Source organism: Schistocerca cancellata, chromosome 6, assembly GCF_023864275.1.
Source record: "Schistocerca cancellata isolate TAMUIC-IGC-003103 chromosome 6, iqSchCanc2.1, whole genome shotgun sequence".
NCBI classification, from domain to species: Eukaryota; Metazoa; Arthropoda; class Insecta; order Orthoptera; family Acrididae; genus Schistocerca; species Schistocerca cancellata.
Window position 1 is genome coordinate 142,469,678 of NC_064631.1, and position 20,793 is coordinate 142,490,470.

The 20,793-nt window shown below is 40.0% G+C and overlaps 1 protein-coding gene across 1 annotated transcript in view; it reads right to left on the bottom strand.

Moving 5' to 3' along the window:
- Positions 1-20,793, bottom strand: part of LOC126190621 (macoilin) — a 178,980-nt gene that overhangs the window by 114,798 nt on the left and 43,389 nt on the right. The window contains exons 5-6 of the mRNA XM_049931034.1: positions 10,828-10,894; positions 7,775-7,946 (exon numbers count right to left, since the gene is read on the bottom strand). Coding sequence (XP_049786991.1) covers positions 7,775-7,946; positions 10,828-10,894 — 239 coding nt within the window. The remainder of the gene's footprint in view (positions 1-7,774; positions 7,947-10,827; positions 10,895-20,793) is intronic.

Here is a 20,793-nt window from a genome sequence, read left to right on the forward strand (position 1 = left end):
ACCACAGAACACTGATGGACCATGAAGGATGACTTGTGCACCTACATCATTCTTGGTATTAATAGAAATATTGTCTATTGCTTTATAAACTGTAAGGCGGGAACGCCTTCTCCTCCTATAATATCGTGGCATCTTCTATGTGAGCGATCCAATGCTGTTGCTCGAGCAGATGAACGAAGACTGATGCCTTCTTACCAGATTCATTACTTATATAGACAAAACTCTTGCATCCTTGAGCCCCTGCTTCTCAATGTACATCTACATCGCTCTGTGTTTACAAACAGACGCCTGGACGCGCATGCTGCTAGAAAGACTACAGCACGCGTACAGGATAACACATCTCTGGACTTAGAAAATTTCTGATCCACAGCGTCAGCTGAGAACCTGTAGATGACACATTTTGTAGCCCTGAATTTAAACTCATTTCCTAACCTAACCTTAACCTCATGATGTGCAATGTACCTGAGAAAAGGGTACTCAATAACATGTGACAGAACTATTAACCATACTTGCTTTGGAAACTGGAAATTTGTGGCAAGTTCCTATAGGACCAAATAGCTGAGGTCATTGGTCCCTAGGCTTACACACTACTTAATCTAACTTAAACTAACTTACGCTAAGGACAACACACACACCCATGCCCAAAGGAGGACTCGAACCTCTGACAGGAGAAGACATGCAAACAATGGTAAGGCACCTCAGACCGCGCGGGTACCCCACGCTGCATACTTGCTTTGTTCATTGAGATCAAAGCTAAGCTCTACGAGCAAGTTCAAGACAAAAAATTTCAGTTTCAGAATTAAAATGAAACTGTAATTTCTCATTGTCATTTGTTACCTGAAATTATCCTCACACTGGCTACCCAAGCTAACGTTTTCGCAACCAATGAGCAGTTCTGCTCAGCACTTGGTTACAGGTTATAGGCAACAGAGGCATGGTTCTTAGAAATAAAAGTATTTCTTTTTACACATCTCCACTGATCGGTAGCTGCAGGTAACTGTGTTGTTCGAAAGATGGTAGATACCGCTCATTTCAGAGTCACTGGAACTTTCGAAATTGGATGAGCAACAGGAAACAATAATAAGTTCCGCAACACTTCAGGAAGACCTCCATTATTCCACACTTTGTCAATCACTCATTTCAGTATGCATCACAACTGCCCTCCATAGTCCATTTCAGTGATATTTTCTAGGTCCTGAATTGTTAGTTTCTCAACTTCACTTACAGCAAACTTTTTATTTTCATGAGCAACATATTGTTTCACTTGTACTCAAATAAGTTCAACTGCATTACTGTGGCAGTGATCAGGTGGCATTCTTATTGCTCTATGTCCATACTGAAGAGCTACCTTGTCAATAACGTATATCGTCAATTGTGGCTTATGGAGTGGCAAGCGTTTTAAGACTTCTACGTTTTTTCAGTGTATCATCCACAGTAACTTTGTGTTGTCGTAACCAATAAATAATGTTTTCCTTTGAACTGGACAGGGTTAGTGCCTTATTCTTTATAAATGAACAGTATGGAGCATTGTTGAGAATAATTAATGATGGAGTTTCTGAACTTGGTAGCAATATAGTTTCAAACCAATTTAAAAACGTTTCACTATTGATTTCTTTATGGTACTCTACCATTTCTCTAATTTGAAAAACAACTGATAGCTGGTCATAATGCCCTGGTAGGTACCAGGACACGAAAGAATAATTCTACCAAATTTTCCAGCAGGGAGCGCCATACCTTCTCCTTTGTTGTCAGTCCAACCTCTCTTAACAGTATGACCAACATTCACAAATGTTTTTTCAGTCCAAACAATGTCCTCAAAATTAACATTTTTTAACTTAACATAAAAATCTGCATTGCTACATGGCTATGTCTGTTGGTTCCACCAACATTTTATGGCATGAAATATTTTTGTCTTTAAAACTGAGGCTCTGCAGAATCATTTGCAACAATGATATGCTGCCTTTAAAAAGTCCAACCTCATGCAATGTTTTACGAAGCTTGTCTCATGGAGGCCGATTTTCAAGATGACGGTAACTGTGTATGTGACACCTGATCGTGTCTTGTGCGAAAGGATCCAGACTTGTTATGCATTTCTGAAAACTTCTCTTCTTGCCCACAAGAGGGTCGCACTGTTGTGGCAGTTTGGCAATGGCAAACAATTTGGGCATGGCAATGGGCACTCTGATTGGAGGAAATCAGGTCCAGTGCATGTAGTGTCAACCAACAAGTAATTTTAATCAGACAGTAACCACCTTACTTGGTAAATATTTAGACTACACTACATGCCTTTCACAATTACATTCGTCATGCGCAAATTTCTCAAGATTAATTTGGTAGACCATTATCCTGTTGGAAAAAGTAATCTCTATTCAGGTAGAATTTGTGAATATCTGGTACAAAGCTATCCTGCAATATGAATAACCTGTTACTGTACTGAAGAAGAGGAATACCTCCAAATTTCTCAAAGATGAAATGCACACAATACTGTTATTCATAATACATTTAACTGCTTATTCAAACCAGCACACAGTTTTTCATCTGCACAGTAGACATAGTTGTGGTATCCAATCATTCTGTTCTATACAAAAATAGCCTCGATGGACCAAAACTTAGATTCTTGACAAGGATTGCACATATTCAGTTACCACTCACAAAATTGGGCACAACTAGGCAGATCACCTTCAATCAGAACATGATTTAACAATAAAACGTAAAACCTCTAACTCACCTTAAAACTTGATAAATTCTCGATATACTGGTACAGTATAGATGAGCTAACCATAAGACAAACTTCTAAAAGGAATATATAATCCTGTAACCATGATAATTGGTATATTTCTGTTCTCTTCCTGCTGCACAACCCTTTCTTCACTTCACACAATTTTACACTCTACTTGCCAAATGTTTTATTTGTTACATGTGATAATGATACATAATCAACTCAGAGCCCCCGTTTTCAATGCACATCAATTATGATTTCATTTCATGTAACACTGTAAAATTCATTTGTTTTATTTGAATCAAATATCAGTTACCCACGATTGTTTATAATTACAATAATTCTACTACTAGTAGGTAAAACAACTTCATAATGGTTGCACACCTGCATACACAGTGTCCAGTAAGTATTAGGTCTTATTTTTTAGCCACTGAAGGAATACAGTGTGGTGGAATCATCAGTTAACGGTAAAGATGTCGCTTTAGCAGTGAGATCCAACTCAGCTGCCTCCCACCATTTGAACTGTGTTGATCAGATTACTAAGCAGAGGTCCCTAGTGGAGGAATGGACTTTTTGCAACCAGCTGTATGGTGGTGTAGTTTGGGATCACAGGTCTCACGCCCTGAAGCCATTCACCCTGGTGGGCCCTCCTTTACAAGTAATTGACAAGAAAGAATCTTGTCTGTTACTCTAGTTATGTGATGTTTAAAGCTTTCCCGGTGTACTGACTGTTCCATAAAAACACAGGAGAACTGCCGGATATCAGTAACGTCCTGCCACGATATTTCAGGACAGAGTCTTCTGGCCATCTTCAGGTGAGTGCCACTGTAGTAGTACTGGCAAGTACGCACTGAGCTCCGCTATTTAAAGCCATACTGAGGTGACATTGCGCATGCGCTGCTCAGCATGCACGTTCATAACGGCTCAGTGCGCTGCGCCTCACGCTCCCATGGTGAAAGCCTGGCATATCGGTATCAGGTCGATTTCCATCTTTATGCAGACAACTACGTCGACTACAAAGTTTCTCTATAACAGGATTCCAAGCAGAGTTTAGCTGATAACCATTATCTCGAGTGATGAGAGTCTTGTTGTCAGACAATCTTATTTCCACAGATTCATTGATAATCGAGCTCCAAAAGTTTGATGAATGGGCCAAAATTTTTGTGTCATCGTAATTCATGTTCGGCGACCACAGACTAGTCCAGGAATTACGACGACACAAAAATTTTGGCCCATACATCAAACTTTTGGAGCTCGATTATCAACGAATCTGTGAAAATAAGATTGTCTGACAACGAGACTCTCATCAATCGAGATAACGGTTATCAGCTAAACTCTGCTTGGAATCCTGTTACAGAAAAACTTCGTAGTCGACTTAGTTATCTGCATAAAGATGGAAATCGACCTGATACTGATACGCCAGGCTTTCACCGTGGAGGGCGCGAGGCGCAGCGCACGGAGCCGTTATGAACGCGCATGCTGAGCAGCGCATGCGCAATGTCACCTCAGTACGGCTGTAAATAGCGGAGCTCAGTGCGTACTCGCCAGTACTACTACAGTGGCACTCACCTGAAGATGCCCAGCAGACTCTGCACCGAAATATCGTGGCAGGATGTTACTGATATCCGGCAGTTCTCCTGTGTTTTTATGGAACTCTCATTATGTTTTACAGTTTCCTTTCGACTGGCACCTTAGTGTGATATTTAGTGTACAAGGCTGGTATGTTGAAGGTACAGGATTCACATCCTGTCAGAGCATTTTTAGATTTTTATTTTTAAATTTTTATCAAAATGACTTAAATCATTATTTTTTCTTCAATTATTTGGTTCATATGTAATTTTTTTTAAGTTTCCAATCCTTTGTCATGTCATTTTAACCATGGTATCAACCTTTTTATTTGTTCCCATTTTGTCTTCCCATCATTCTTTTTTCGTTTGGAATCTTTGTCCAGATGGTTTTAATTATTTCTACATAGTAACCTGAATTTAAATCCTTCCATTTTCATTGCCTTATATTTTCATCCATGTTAATGGTGTCACTCTTTCTATTCCTCGTTTTGCATGCATTTCATTGTATTTGTCATCCCTTCTTTTGTTTCAAACTTAATCTGTATTATTATAATCAAAATAAATATTCCAAAATTACCCTTGGCAGTAAGTTATTTTTTATCAGAGGGAGTATGAGCGAATTATAGCCAATGTTTGACTGCTCCAATGTGCTCAGAATATTGGCTAACTTGCATTTACCAATCACAAACCAGTTTGTTTTTTTGTTTCTAGTTTTGTATTTTCTTCTTGCTTTTTTTATGCATGTGGTCATGACAAAAGAGTGGACGAATATTATGAAGAAATGAAGAGTGTTTTCATGAATGCCTTTCACTATGCATAGTCTATTTATGAGGAGAGAGATCAATTTTCTGAAAAACCTCCTGATTTTATAAATGCAAATGCCACAGCAATGGGCGAACAAATCAGAGGGAATGATTCAACTCACGATGGATATTGTTATTGTTCACAATAAGGAACTCATTTTAAACAGCAAGACTGATGAAGAGGGATTGTATAATGAGGTAGGCCTGTTAATTTTCGGATTTTTTCATCCGATATTAACATGAAAAAATTGTTCTTTGTGGTGTAATCTCAATGATGAAGAAATTGAAATATGTTATAACCCATCCAATATTCTAGCACCTCCATCAACATACATTCCAGTAAAATACAAAGCAAAAACAGTTGCATTCACTGAAACCCATCCCAATTACTCACTGAAAAGTATCCAACAAAGTGGCTTCTCTCGTTTACACAGAAAAGAACACTTGAAGAAATTGAAATAAGATGGCAAACAAAGAGGTGCTAAATTCAAAAAGCTGTGTCTGATATCCAAACATCCAAAAAGTTAAGGATGCTAGAATGTACAACACACAAGTAACAATACGTACACTCGAATACTTGACAAAGACGTCGCCCTACCATATTTATCAGAAAAATTTTCATTCTTTGCAAGTGGGAAGTGGGTGAAGAATTTTGAAATATAAGACAGAATAAGACAGAGAAAAGTGACTAAATTCGTCAGTGTAAATGATGTTGCAACACTTGAAGAAACTGTGGAAGCAGCAGAACAATTCAGAAAACAAATAGCATTGATAATGAGCAGTTACAGTCCAAAACTTGTTATTAATACTAATCAAATGAGTCACAATTACAAATCAACATATCATTGATCACTGTCGTTATGGGGATCAAGTACAGTTCTGGTACAAAAGAGAAATTTTGCAAACTTGTACATTCATATATAGTCACCAAGCAGCATAGTACACACACATAAAGGAATGTTGTGTGTATCTGTGGTTTTTTTTTCTGCCACCGCTTGGTGAATAGATTATTTACATATACATTAAATTATTTTGTCAAAAATTGATTGTTTTCATTGTTATATTCATATGTAGTGCTATATGTTTTGATATTCTTCAGTGAATTGCTACCACACTTGTTCTTATGCATGCAGAAAGTCTGAAATAAATTCTGACCAAGAGTTGCTAAAGAAATTGAGCTTGGAGACAAATGCAGAAATGTGGTCACCACCTACTCGACATCAGTAAAATTAATGAAAGAAATGTATAGACAATATTTGAAATCTGTCGAGAAACCTTACGTCAAATAAAATGATTTTTTTCTTAGTCGTTGGTTCATGAAGTGGTTTGATGGACAAAAAATTACATGAGAAAATATTTGTGAATAATACTGGAAAAGCTATGTGCACTGTGAGAATTATTCCTCCAAAGTGTTCTCCACTGTGTCTGCTATGTGCCGTATATTTTTATCATCTGGTGAAAAATATGGTTAAAAAAACTTTCAAGTGCACCCGAGTTACTTCAAGTTCAATATGAAATTGATAAAAGTGAAGATGTAATTAAAATACATTCAATCATTTACTGAATTCTGTGTGCACCAGTGTTTAGAAACACAGTAAGATAAGCCAGGTAATGATTGAAGTTACGTAATGAAATGATGGTATTTCATAATATCAATTAAGTGTGCTTCTTGCCGAATCTGATGAAAAAACAATGTGAATGCAGAAAGGTAGCTTTTATATTTTGTCGATAGTGTGACAACAATTTATGTTTCAAATGGTTAGATGACGACTGCCAACACAAAGAAAGCACATCTCCCAATGAAAAATAAATTATTCTGACTACTGCATAATCAATATGAAGATTAATAATTATTTTGTTTTTGTTGTCCAACTCATTGATCAGCATTTTTAAACAATTACATGTTACAAAATATACACAGAAACAATTAAAACAAGATGGACACATATTCTAAATAAAAAGAGAATGACAGGAAGACAAAACGGGAACAAATAAAGTTAATACAATGGTTAAAATGATGTGGGAAAGGATTAGAAATTTTAAAGAAAATTACATTTGAACCAAATAATTGAAGAAAAATGATGGGTTACGTAATTTTGATAAACATTTAAAAATAAATACCTACAATGCTCTGACAAGATTTGAACCCTACATCTTCAGCATACCAATCTTATATGCTAACCATTCAACTATGCTGCCAGTCAAAAGAAAAGTGTCAAATATCACACTCTACAGTAGCAACTGAAATTCTTTTTCATGAATTACTTATAAACGAGGACCCACCAGGGAGAATATCTTCCGGGTGTGAGACTTGTTATCCCAACCTACAACACCACATAGGTGGTCGCAAAAAGCCAGTCAGTCAATATCTATCTCTCTCTCTCTCTCTCTCTCTCTCTCTCTCTCTCTCTCCTTTCTATCTCTATGCACAAACATTGTACATCCTACAGTGTCCTTATAACTTCAAATGTGCGAAGACCAATCCAAACATCCAAAGTTGTTAATCTTCTTCAGATAGACACAGAACATTACTCAAGGACAGCCCATGTAAGCACTGCCAAGTTATAACTAGCGCACAAAACTGTTTGTTCCTCACTTGCTACAGCTCCACTGAAGATATCTCTGGGAAAATTATATTGAGTTAACTTGCTATTACACATCCAAAGAAAATAATTCTCCTTTACCTTTGTTCTTCTCAAGACAAGTTGTGTGGCAAGTCTGGTGATGTTTCTGCTGTTGAAGGAGGTGCTGTTGTGGTAGTAAATGCTGGTGTGTCTCATGCTGCTCCAATGGGAGAGCTTGTCGAAGCAACTGCATGTAGAATTCGTTTTCTTTTGCTACTTCCTTCTGCTTCCTCTGAAAAATATATGCAGTAAATTAAAACACTTGTAAACGCTCCTCAAGCCAAGCTTATATGCCAAGATCGCAAACTCAATTTCAGCATGAGAAAAGGGATTTTTCAAAGGCATAAATGCTCCATTATCACACAGTAAATGTAAACACTAATATGATGAAAAACTATAGTCCAGCAAGTAATAGTCAGCAGTAGATCATATAAACAATCTATATGGATAACTAAGCCAACCATAAAGCAAAATCATGAACAAAACAGGACAGTTTTTCTACAAGGATGGACTGCTGAGTCTAGTAAATTTCTACAAAACAGTAGGAAGCTTTGAGACTTACTATTTGCAAATCTTCTAAAAATTTGGTTCTAATATCACATATGTGTTCTATACTGCTTGTTGAGTTGTCTTTAGTGATTTGCATCACATGTTTATTATAAAGACACATTTGTGCACTGATGAGACAACTGTACTAGACCACATGAGCAAACTGAACTGAGAAGTCTGTGGGAATACTATACCAATACTCTAAACCATACATACCTATTATTATTGGATAAGTGATTTTAAATGTGGTATAGATATTTCAAGGATTGCAGCGCGTTCCTAATTGAGGTTTTTCTGAAGAAAAAACTGATGAAATTGAAAGTGTTGTGAGATATCTGAGACACGAGCTGGCACACAATATCCTCAACATCTTTCTGCAAGTAATGGTGCTAAATTTTTAATGTGACTAGGTTAATTTCAATACATCAAAGCACCTTGAAACATAGCTGATGTCATAACAGTGACTTAATGAAAGTGAAAATGCACTGGAAAAAGGAAAAAATATTTTTCTGATGTGAGAAAACGTTGGTCGCTGTTAACTGGAACCATTAGGATATCGTCATGATACTATATATGAGAAAGTGTAAAACACTGTCTCTTAATATGCAGCAGTATTGTGCCATTTGTGTAGTGGGTTAAAGCAAAAGGAAGAAATAGCACTCGTGATGTAGTAGAGTCAGCAGAAGACGATCCCCGTCAGCTGGCAGTACTACTGCCAGCTCTCAACTGAAACGCAAACACCTTCACCCAAAAAGAATAGTCATCTTACGACGCTACAGCAACACTTGCCACAGAGATGTATACAAAATCACGTATGTGATCAGTCGATGTAGATACGCGAAACAGTCTGGCCGAGCCCATTGCAACTGTTAGGGATCTTCTATCACAGGTCCCACTGTAAGTCAATGTCTGCTCATTCACTGACTGTGGTGACACAAAAGCAACCTTTCAAATAGTTCCCTACCAACATATTCCTCACGTCTGGGCCTGACATGAACATCCTCTGTTCTCTGAGCTCAAAACTCTGCTAGCAAGGAAGAAATCTTCTAACAGAGACATTATTGGAGGCATAAATAAGTTGAAAATAATTGTTTTTAATTTCTCTGGGAAAAAAAGGTGGAATCTCAAGACCAAATGAGCTGATCTCAGATCAGATTAGTCCAAGGCATTTTTCATTCCATCCTCGTATATTGCACCTATTTCATACATGCTTTTGTGTTTGAGATGTCTGAGACAATATGACTAGGAAAGACTATTCAGATTATCCTGGTTAAATTAACAAATGAAAGTATTTTGAGAAGATTACAATAGTAGACACAAAAAGTGCATTAACTACAGTCAAATATTTATAAATTTCTATTACTTTTGTAAATAAATAACTGACAAATAAAAAAGGCATTGCTGTAACAAAAAAGAGAAAATGTGCTACTGATCAGATACACAAAACAAAAATGATTCCTAAATAGTGACTCAACATCTGTGCCTAACCCACATCTCGAAGCAAATGAGATGGTTACCTCTGAAATCAAACCTAGTCTTTCTCTCCAACCCTGCTCCCAATCCTGCACCACTGCGGCCATTTTCATGTGGATGAGCCAGGCACAAAGCATTTCCTGTATACCCTCCCACCACCTCCAATTACTTACTTCTATCAACAGATCGCTCCTTCACAACATGGTATCTGAAGTGACCTGCCATTCCTTTCCAACATTCCCCAACATAACTCTCTCTCCTTCCTAAGAAAGAAACTAAATTTCCTGAGCATGAGGTATAGTTTTTTCCCCCCTACTTTTATGTGTGTCTACAGCAGCACTTGAAAATTTTGCCTCTTTAAGGTTTGGTTACAGCCATTCTGACTCCAAGTAATTGAATGGTATTTTGCATCATATACTCCAAAAAGAGTCAAACACCACAATAAATCTCCTTACATATACCTCAATAATTCAGTAGGGCAATAACATTACAGAAATTTGGGCTTATGTCAAGGCTTATTATGTAATGCACCATTCATGAATAGAAAATCTGATGAGATGGGGGGGGGGGGGGGGGGAGGCAGGAGATAATTCAGGTACATAATGCATTCTGTACTCAGGAGGGAGGGGGGGGGGGGGGGGCAGGAGATAATTCGGGTACATAATGCACTCTGTACTCTCCATCATACCCCATGAGGTGGTTTGCAGAACACAAACGTTGATAAAGGCATCTTGAATGTTATTGTCACAAGTCACTGCTGTCATCAACACAAAAAGGATGTTGTATTCTGCTACAGAGATTTAGGAATTTCCACACTGTGTTGGAATTTGTTGGGTACTCAGCTGCAGTCTTTATTGCACAAGGAATTTATTTTATTTTTTGTCTATTAAGGAGTTCCCAAAATTAATTTATTTGCATCCTGGTTTTCAAATGCAAATAGATAGGTGCTTGGTACAAGAAGAAGATATTTCTTACACAATACTAGGCAGGTGTATGTACATCATCACCTTGTGAGTATCTTCTTCAGGAAAACAAACTTTAAACACATTTTTACATACTTAATATGCACCTTATGGTAAATATATAAATACCTGCCGCATTCGGTATCCAACGTAGCTCTTAAATCCAAATCCAAGAGTCACGACTGGGTAGCCAATGCTAAAAAATTTTAAAAAATTATGAATGTAGGTTTTCATACATATTGAGTGACACATGAGATGTCATTGTATTTGTTTTATAAACTGTGTGTGTATTCTGGCCAAGCACATTCATGTGAAAGTAACCACAACAGTACACAAATACCCTTAATGTCCAAAATTTTCCACATGTTCACAATTTTACCTCTTAGATCCTTCAAGTGTCATTTTTATATTGGTGATAGCTTTACAACACAACTAACAGAAATCATTCACACTAATGTAAGCTTCAGTAAATCACTAACTGTTACATAACACATCCTCTTCCTAGCTTGCACTATCTCCACTCTAAGTGAGCTTGATTTAAGTAGTAAGATTGAATGTACAATAAACTGGCAAGTTCACAATCCAAATGTTACAGTTGAAATTTTCAATATAGACTTCTCATATCTATCTAGTGTTTAGAATCCAATTTTATATTCTGGTGCAATAGTTTATAACAGATTGCACATATGCATCAGTCAGGATATTGGAAATCCCCCGATATTCAAAAACAAAGTAAAACAGACCCTATTAGCCACTCTTACATTTTATGAGAATATCTGCAAATTCTGATGAACATTAATGTTCATATTACACAAGCTTTTAGCCAGTATGTAGATAGCTAATGTCTTCTGTGCAGAGTCGCATAAATGCTTAAGAGAAAGTACGCACATCAAAAAAAGTTTTGCATTACCTCGGTTCCAAGAGTTCCGGAACCTGTACAGAAAATTGGAATAGAGATCAACATAAACATCATTTCTGCCCTTTTTATTGCTCATGAAAACCACACATTGCATGTTGTACCACCATACAGTGAGACCTTCAGAGGTGATGGTCCAGATTGCTGCACACACCAGTACCTTTAATACTCAGTACAACGTCCTCTTGCATTGATGCATACCTATATTCGTCGTGGCATACTATCCATAAGTTCATCAAGGCACTGTTGGTCCAGATTGTCCCACTTCTCAAAGGCGATTTGGCACAGATCCCTCAGAGTGGTTGGTGGGTCACGGTGTCTATAAACAGTCCTTTTCAATCTATCCCAGGCATGTTTGATAGAGTTAATGTCTGGAGAACTTGCTGGCAACTCTAGTCAGGAAATGTTGTTATCCTGAAGGAAGTCATTCATAAGATGAGCACATGGGGGTATGAATTGTCGTCCATAAAGACGAGTGCCTCGCCAATATGCTGCCGATATGGTTGCACTATCGGTCTGAGAATGGCATTCACGTATCATACAGCTATTACAGTGCCTTCCATGACCGCCAGTGGCGTATGTCAGCCCCGCATAATGCCATCCCAAAACATCAGGGATCCTCCACCTTGCTGCACTCGCTGGACCGTGTGTCTAAGACATTCAGCTTGACCGGGTTGCCTCCAAACATCTGCAATGATTGCCTTGTTGAAGGCATACACAACACTCATCAGTGAAGAGAACATGATGCCGATCCTGAGCGGTCCATTCGAGATGTAGTTGGACCCATCTGTACCATGCTGCATGGTATCGTGGTGGCAAAGATGGACCTTGCCATGGACATCGGGAGTGAAGTTGGGCATCATGCAGCCTATAGCACACAGTTTGTGTTGTAACACGACATCCTGTGGCTATATGAAAATCATTATTCAACATGGTGGCATTGCTCTCTGGATTACTCCGAGTCATAATCCGTAGGTAGTGGTCATCCACTGCAGTAGTAGGCCTTGGGCAGCCTGAGCGAGGAAAGTCATCGACAGTTCCTGTCTATTTGTATCTCTTCCATGTCTGAACAACACCGTTTTGGTTCACTCCGAGATGCCTGGACACTTCCCTTGTCAAGAGCCCTTCTTGGCACAAAGTAACAACGTGGACACAATCGAATCACGGTATTGACCATCTAGGCATGGTTGAACTACAGACAACATGAGTTGTATGCCTCCTTCTTGGTGAAATGACAAACTGATCAGCTGTCAGACCCCCTCCATCTAATAGTTGCTGCTCATGCATTGTTGTTTACATCTCTGGGCAGCTTTAGTTACATCTCTAAACAATCAAAAGGACTGTGTAAGTGATACAATATCCACAGTCAACGTCTATCTTCATGAGTTCTGGGAACCGGGGTAATGCCAAACTTTTTTTGATGTGTGTATTACATAAAACAGGATAAGATTACACTCAGAAGAGGAACTGTGGCTTCTTGCAAGTAGCTGTTTTTGTGTATATATATATATATATATATATATATATATATATATATATATATATATATAATAGAGGGAAACATTCCACGTGGGAAAAATATATTTAAAAAGAAAGATGATGAGACTTACCCAACAAAAGCGCTGGCAGGTCGATAGACACACAAATAAACACAAACATACACACAAAACTCTAGCTTTCGCAACCAACGGTTGCCTCGTCAGGAAAGAGGGAAGGAGAAGGAAAGACAAAAGGATTGGGTTTTAAGGGAGAGGGTAAGGAGTCATTCCAATCCCGGGAGCGGAAAGACTTACCTTAGGGGGAAAAAAGGACAGGTTTACACTCGCACACACACACATATCCATCCACACATACACAGACACAAGCAGACATTTGTAAAGCCTTTACAAATGTCTGCTTGTGTCTGTGTATGTGTGGATGGATATGTGTGTGTGTGCGAGTGTAAACCTGTCCTTTTTTCCCCCTAAGGTAAGTCTTTCCGCTCCCGGGATTGGAATGACTCCTTACCCTCTCCCTTAAAACCCAATCCTTTTGTCTTTCCTTCTCCTTCCCTCTTTCCTGACGAGGCAACCGTTGGTTGCGAAAGCTAGAGTTTTGTGTGTATGTTTGTGTTTATTTGTGTGTCTATCGACCTGCCAGCGCTTTTGTTGGGTAAGTCTCATCATCTTTCTTTTTAAATATATATATATATATATATATATATATATATATATTTAAAGATGATGAGACTTACCAAACAAAAGCGCTGGCAGGTCGATAGACACACAAACAAACACAAACATACACACAAAATCTAGCTTTCGCAACCAATGGTTGCCTCGTCAGGAAAGAGGGAAGGAGAGGGAAAGACAAAAGGATTCCCACGTGGAACGTTTCCCTCTATTATATATATATATATATATATATATATATATATATATATATATATATATATATATATATATATATATATATGGTTATAATAGAAGGAAACAATCCACGAAGGAAACATATATCTAAAAACAAAGATGATGTGACTTACCAAATGAAAGTGCTGGCAGGTCGACAGTCACACAAACAAACACAAACATACACACAAAATTCAAGCTTTCGCAACAAACTGTTGCCTCATCAGGAAAGAGGGAAGGAGAGGGAAAGACGAAAGGATGTGGGTTTTAAGGGAGAGGGTAAGGAGTCATTCCAGTCCCGGGAGCGGAAAGACTTACCTTAGGGGGAAAAAAGGACGGGTACACACTCGCACACACACACATATCCATCCACACATATACAGACACAAGCAGACATATTTAAAGACAAAGAGTTTGGGCAGAGATGTCAGTCGAGGCAGAAGTGCAGAGGCAAAGATGTTGTTGAATGACAGGTGAGGTATGAGTGGCGGCAACTTGAAATTAGCGGAGATTGAGGCCTGGTGGATAACGGGAAGAGAGGATATATTGAAGAGCAAGTTCCCATCTCCGGAGTTCGGATAGGTTGGTGTTAGTAGGAAGTATCCAGATAACCCGGACGGTGTAACACTGCGCCAAGATGTGCTGGTCGTGCACCAAGGCATGTTTAGCCACAGGGTGATCCTCATTACCAACAAACACTGTCTGCCTGTGTCCATTCATGCGAATGGACAGTTTGTTGCTGGTCATTCCCACATAGAATGCATCACAGTGTAGGCAGGTCAGTTGGTAGATCACGTGGGTGCTTTCACACGTGGCTCTGCCTTTGATTGTGTACACCTTCCGGGTTACAGGACTGGAGTAGGTGGTGGTGGGAGGGTGCATGGGACAGGTTTTACACCGGGGGCGGTTACAAGGGTAGGAGCCAGAGGGTAGGGAAGGTGGTTTGGGGATTTCATAGGGATGAACTAAGAGGTTACGAAGGTTAGGTGGACGGCGGAAAGACACTCTTGGTGGAGTGGGGAGGATTTCATGAAGGATGGATCTCATTTCAGGGCAGGATTTGAGGAAGTCGTATCCCTGCTGGAGAGCCACATTCAGAATCTGATCCAGTCCCGGAAAGTATCCTGTCACAAGTGGGGCACTTTTGTGGTTCTTCTGTGGGAGGTTCTGGGTTTGAGAGGATGAGGAAGTGGCTCTGGTTATCTGCTTCTGTACCAGGTCGGGAGGGTAGTTGCGGGATGCGAAAGCTGTTGTCAGGTTGTTGGTGTAATGCTTCAGGGATTCCGGACTGGAGCAGATTCGTTTGCCACGAAGACCTAGGCTGTAGGGAAGGGACCGTTTGATGTGGAATGGGTGGCAGCTGTCGTAATGGAGGTACTGTTGCTTGTTGGTGGGTTTGATGTGGACAGACGTGTGAAGCTGGCCATTGGACAGGTGAAGGTCAACATCAAGGAAAGTGACATGGGATTTGGAGTAGGACCAGGTGAATCTGATGGAACCAAAGGAGTTGAGGTTGGAGAGGAAATTCTGGAGTTCTTCTTCACTGTGAGTCCAGATCATGAAGATGTCATCAATAAATCTGTACCAAACTTTGGGTTGGCAGGCCTGGGTAACCAAGAAGGCTACCTCTAAGCGACCCATGAATAGGTTGGCGTACGAGGGGGCCATCCTGGTACCCATGGCTCTTCCCTTTAATTGTTGGTATGTCTGGTTTTCAAAAGTGAAGAAGTTGTGGGTCAGGATGAAGCTGGCTAAGGTAATGAGGAAAGAGGTTTTAGGTAGGGTGGCAGGTGATCGGCATGAAAGGAAGTGCTCCATCGCAGCGAGGCCCTGGACGTGCGGGATATTTGTGTATAAGGAAGTGGCATCAATGGTTACAAGGATGGTTTCTGGGGGTAACGGATTGGGTAAGGATTCCAGGCGTTCGAGAAAGTGGTTGGTGTCTTTGATGAAGGATGGGAGACTGCATGTAATGGGTTGAAGGTGTTGATCCACGTAGGCAGAGCTTCAAGGAATCCTCAGAACCTTAGGCCCCCTACAAAACCTTTCACCTGACTCCATCAACCTCCTGACCCCAATGACATCCCGCACCCCTACCTTCTACCCTCTTCCTAAAATTCACAAACCCAATCATCCCGGCCGCCCCATTGTAGCTGGTTACCAAGCCCCCACAGAACGTACCTCTGCCTATGTGGATCAACACCTTCAACCCATTACATGCAGTCTCCCATCCTTCATCAAAGACACCAACCACTTTCTCGAACGCCTGGAATCCTTACCCAATCCGTTACCCCCAGAAACCATCCTTGTAACCATTGATGCCACTTCCTTATACACAAATATCCCGCACGTCCAGGGCCTCGCTGCGATGGAGCACTTCCTTTCATGCCGATCACCTGCCACCCTACCTAAAACCTCTTTCCTCATTACCTTAGCCAGCTTCATCCTGACCCACAACTTCTTCACTTTTGAAAACCAGACATACCAACAATTAAAGGGAAGAGCCATGGGTACCAGGATGGCCCCCTCGTACGCCAACCTATTCATGGGTCGCTTAGAGGAAGCCTTCTTGGTTACCCAGGCCTGCCAACCCAAAGTTTGGTACAGATTTATTGATGACATTTTCATGATCTGGACTCACAGTGAAGAAGAACTCCAGAATTTCCTCTCCAACCTCAACTCCTTTGGTTCCATCAGATTCACCTGGTCCTACTCTAAATCCCATGCCACTTTCCTTGACGTTGACCTCCACCTGTCCAATGGCCAGCTTCACACGTCCGTCCACATCAAACCCACCAACAAGCAACAGTACCTCCATTATGACAGCTGCCACCCATTCCACATCAAACGGTCCCTTCCCTACAGCCTAGGTCTTCGTGGCAAACGAATCTGCTCCAGTCCGGAATCCTTGAATCATTACACCAACAACCTGAAAACAGCTTTTGCATCCCGTAACTACCCTCCCGACCTGGTACAGAAGCAAATAACCAGAGCCACTTCCTCATCTCCTCAAACCCGGAACCTTCCACAGAAGAACCCCAAAAGTGCCCCACTTGTGACAGGATACTTTCCGGGACTGGATCAGATTCTGAATGTGACTCTCCAGCAGGGATACGACTTCCTCAAATCCTGCCCTGAAATGAGATCCATCCTTCATGAAATCCTCCCCACTCCACCAAGAGTGTCTTTCCGCCGTCCACCTAACCTTCGTAACCTCTTAGTTCATCCCTATGAAATCCCCAAACCACCTTCCCTACCCTCTGGCTCCTACCCCTGTAACCGCCCCCGGTGTAAAACCTGTCCCATGCACCCTCCCACCACCACCTATTCCAGTCCTGTAACCCGGAAGGTGTACACGATCAAAGGCAGAGCCACGTGTGAAAGCACCCACGTGATTTACCAACTGACCTGCCTACACTGTGAAGCGTTCTATGTGGGAATGACCAGCAACAAACTGTCCATTCGCATGAATGGACACAGGCAGACAGTGTTTGTTGGTAATGAGGATCACCCTGTGGCTAAACATGCCTTGGTGCACGGCCAGCACATCTTGGCACAGTGTTACACCGTCCGGGTTATCTGGATACTTCCCACTAACACCAACCTGTCTGAACTCCGGAGATGGGAACTTGCCCTTCAGCATATCCTCTCTTCTCGCTATCCGCCAGGCCTCAATCTCCGCTAATTTCTAATTTCAATCTGCCGCCGCTCATACCTCACCTGTCTTTCAACATCATCTTTGCCTCTGTACTTCCGTCCCGACTGACATCTCTGCCCAAACTCTTTGCCTTTACAAATGTCTGCTTGTGTCTGTGTATATGCGGATGGATGTGTGTGTGTGTGTGTGTGTGTGTGTGTGTGTGTGTGTGTGTGTGTGTGCGCGACTGTATACCTGTCCTTTTTTCCCCCTAAGGTAAGTCTTTCCGCTCCCGGGATTGGAATGACTTCTTACCCTCTCCCTTAAAACCCATATCCTTTTGTCTTTCCTTCTCCTTCCCTCTTTCCTGACGAGGCAACCGTTGGTTGCGAAAGCTAGATTTTTGTGTGTATGTTTGTGTTTGTTTGTGTGTCTATCGACCTGCCAGCGCTTTTGTTTGGTAAGTCTCATCATCTTTATATATATATATATATATATATATATATATATATATATATATATATATATATATATATATATATATATATATATACACACACACACACATAATATATCTGTAAGCAATTCTAAGAATTATCAGTTTCAGTGTATCACCACTAGTGGTAATTTATTGTTAGCATCCTTTACTGAAGTAGCCTGCAGTGGTTGCTTCATGTATAATACATAACTCTCGTTCTTGATGATATTTGCACAACATAATGATTTAGTTAAGAGTGTTACTGTATTTTATAAGTAAACAAGTCACTCAAATATTAATACATTGCAAATATCAATGTTATTTCACCAACACAGTACTGGATATTCAAGCTTATTTATTCAGACGTCGAATTAAAGCCATTGGCACGGCTACAAAATAATCTGGTGTTTAAACCCCTCCAGGATATATATTGTTGCTTACTTTCCATAACAACCCCATTACATTCACACTGGATTTATAACCTGTGTGTTGTGTGTGAGCAGCGAGCCACTATGCAGTACAGTGAATGTGGAAACATTTCTGACAGTTTAACACTGTTGCCAAAAATAGCAGCAGAATTCTTCACTTTCTATCTGAGATTAAACCTTTCTTTACTGATCATAACAAACCAACATGGTTTACTGTTTTCAACATTACACACAGAAGTGGAAAGTTGATAACCTGTCAGTATAGCTTGAAGCATAAAATGTGATTATGTAACATTTCATGCCCAACTCAGTATTACACAAAGGTAAAAAATGTAAGTTCAACTATTAGCATTAATTCTACTTTCCTGCAATTACAATTAACAGTGAATAAGTTGAAGGAAAAACTCCTACATCCAATGTTTGTACAGGAAATCTGTTGACCTACATTAAACAATTTGCCTTTTTCATCGAGTTGCCAGTGGCTTTCCACAACTACATTCTAACCACTACACAATGCAAATGTAGGAGTTCTTCATGTATATAACTGCCTCCTGAATTTGGAAATCATACTCAAAACATCATATCATCCACAGTTTTGGCACTAATTGTATACATTGCCAATACTGTAGTCACATACTGAAGTATGTACATATATATGGCACATGAATCAAATTGCAGTAGAACACAAGTTTAAAAACAACAACATATTGAAACACACACACTGTGAACAGATGCACACAGAGAATGTGGTACGATACATGCATTAACCTCATTCATTCCCTGATTTCTTAGTTGTCATGGCGTATTCCCTACTTTTCCTCTTACGGGGCATTTCCACGTGCTCACAGTGAAGCATCCGCTGTAGCTGCCCATCATCCGAACATCCCATATCCCCTGATAATGGTTGTTCCATGTTCTTGGTATCTTGATGGAATCTTTTACTCTTTTCCTCTGTCATAGCACCTAGTTTCGGAGAAAAAAGTCAATATGTGAATTTAAAAAATGTAACTTCAACCTCTTTCAGCATTTTTAATTTTGTCAGCATGTTCTCAGATGAAATATGGGAACTTCGTATATGCTGATTGTTGTCCTAGAAGCATACCCAACACTTTCAAATCCACTACACACCATCCTATTGTGATCCCCACAATGAATGATAGTAAGAAGCACCTTCACATTATCGTATGTTTCCTTCAGGTGTACAGAACGGCTGACAGGTACAATGTTACCATTGTGCAGCAGAACTGCCTTCAGGCTTCTTTTAAACGAGTCAATAAACTGTCTCCAGTCATCTGGTGCATATGGAACGTTGAAATGGCCAGTCACAACTTGCACATTACTGCAGTACATTAACAAGTCACTTTGAGCCAGATATTGAGTGAATATCAAGTCCCTTTTTCTATAAAATTTAATGGACACACAAGCTGTTAACAATTGTGTTTCATGCAGTCTTGCCCCCTGAGAGCTGTGCTTTGTCCTCAATAGTCTTCTTGTTGAAACCATTAAGCAGGAGTGGAAGTAGCAGCCATCAGTATACAGTAATTCTGTTGCTCTTGCCAGACCATGGAGATGCCAAAACATAGTGATTTCTTCTTTCTTGCTGCCCACCGTCGTAAATCATCTACACACCACACACACAAGAAGTGGATCCCATGTCTTACTGATGTTGTCCACTTTTACTCTGAAATAGGCCTGGCAAACCTTTCTCACGAAAGCAATAATGTTTCTTTGGGCGTTTTTCTGTAACAAAAAGTGTTAGGAGAGTTTACACAGCCTCGGGTGAACATTGTACACTAACACAAACTTACTTCCACAAACACAACTCAGTGACAGACAGGCAGTGCCATTTACAATGAGACAGTTTCACTGTGTGCCATTAGTGGAGCACTGCTTCAGAGCTTCATATCATGTTTTTGTGTATATTATTATTGTCAATATATGTAATCTGGGCAAAAACTGTGGGTGATATGATGTTTTGAGTACATTTTCAAATTCAGGAGGTTGAAATACATAAAGAATATCCACATTAAAAAAAGTTTTTGTGACTTAGCAATTTTAATGATGCTCTGCTGAAAATGATGTTGTTGTGGTCTTCAGTCCTGAGACTGGTTTGATGCAGCTCTCCATGCTACTCTATCCTGTGCAAGCTGCTTCATCTCCCAGTACAAGTGTTTTGTAAGCCACCTCCTTTGTTGATGGACTACATTTTCTAAGGACTCTCCCAATGAATCTCAAACTGGTACCCGCCT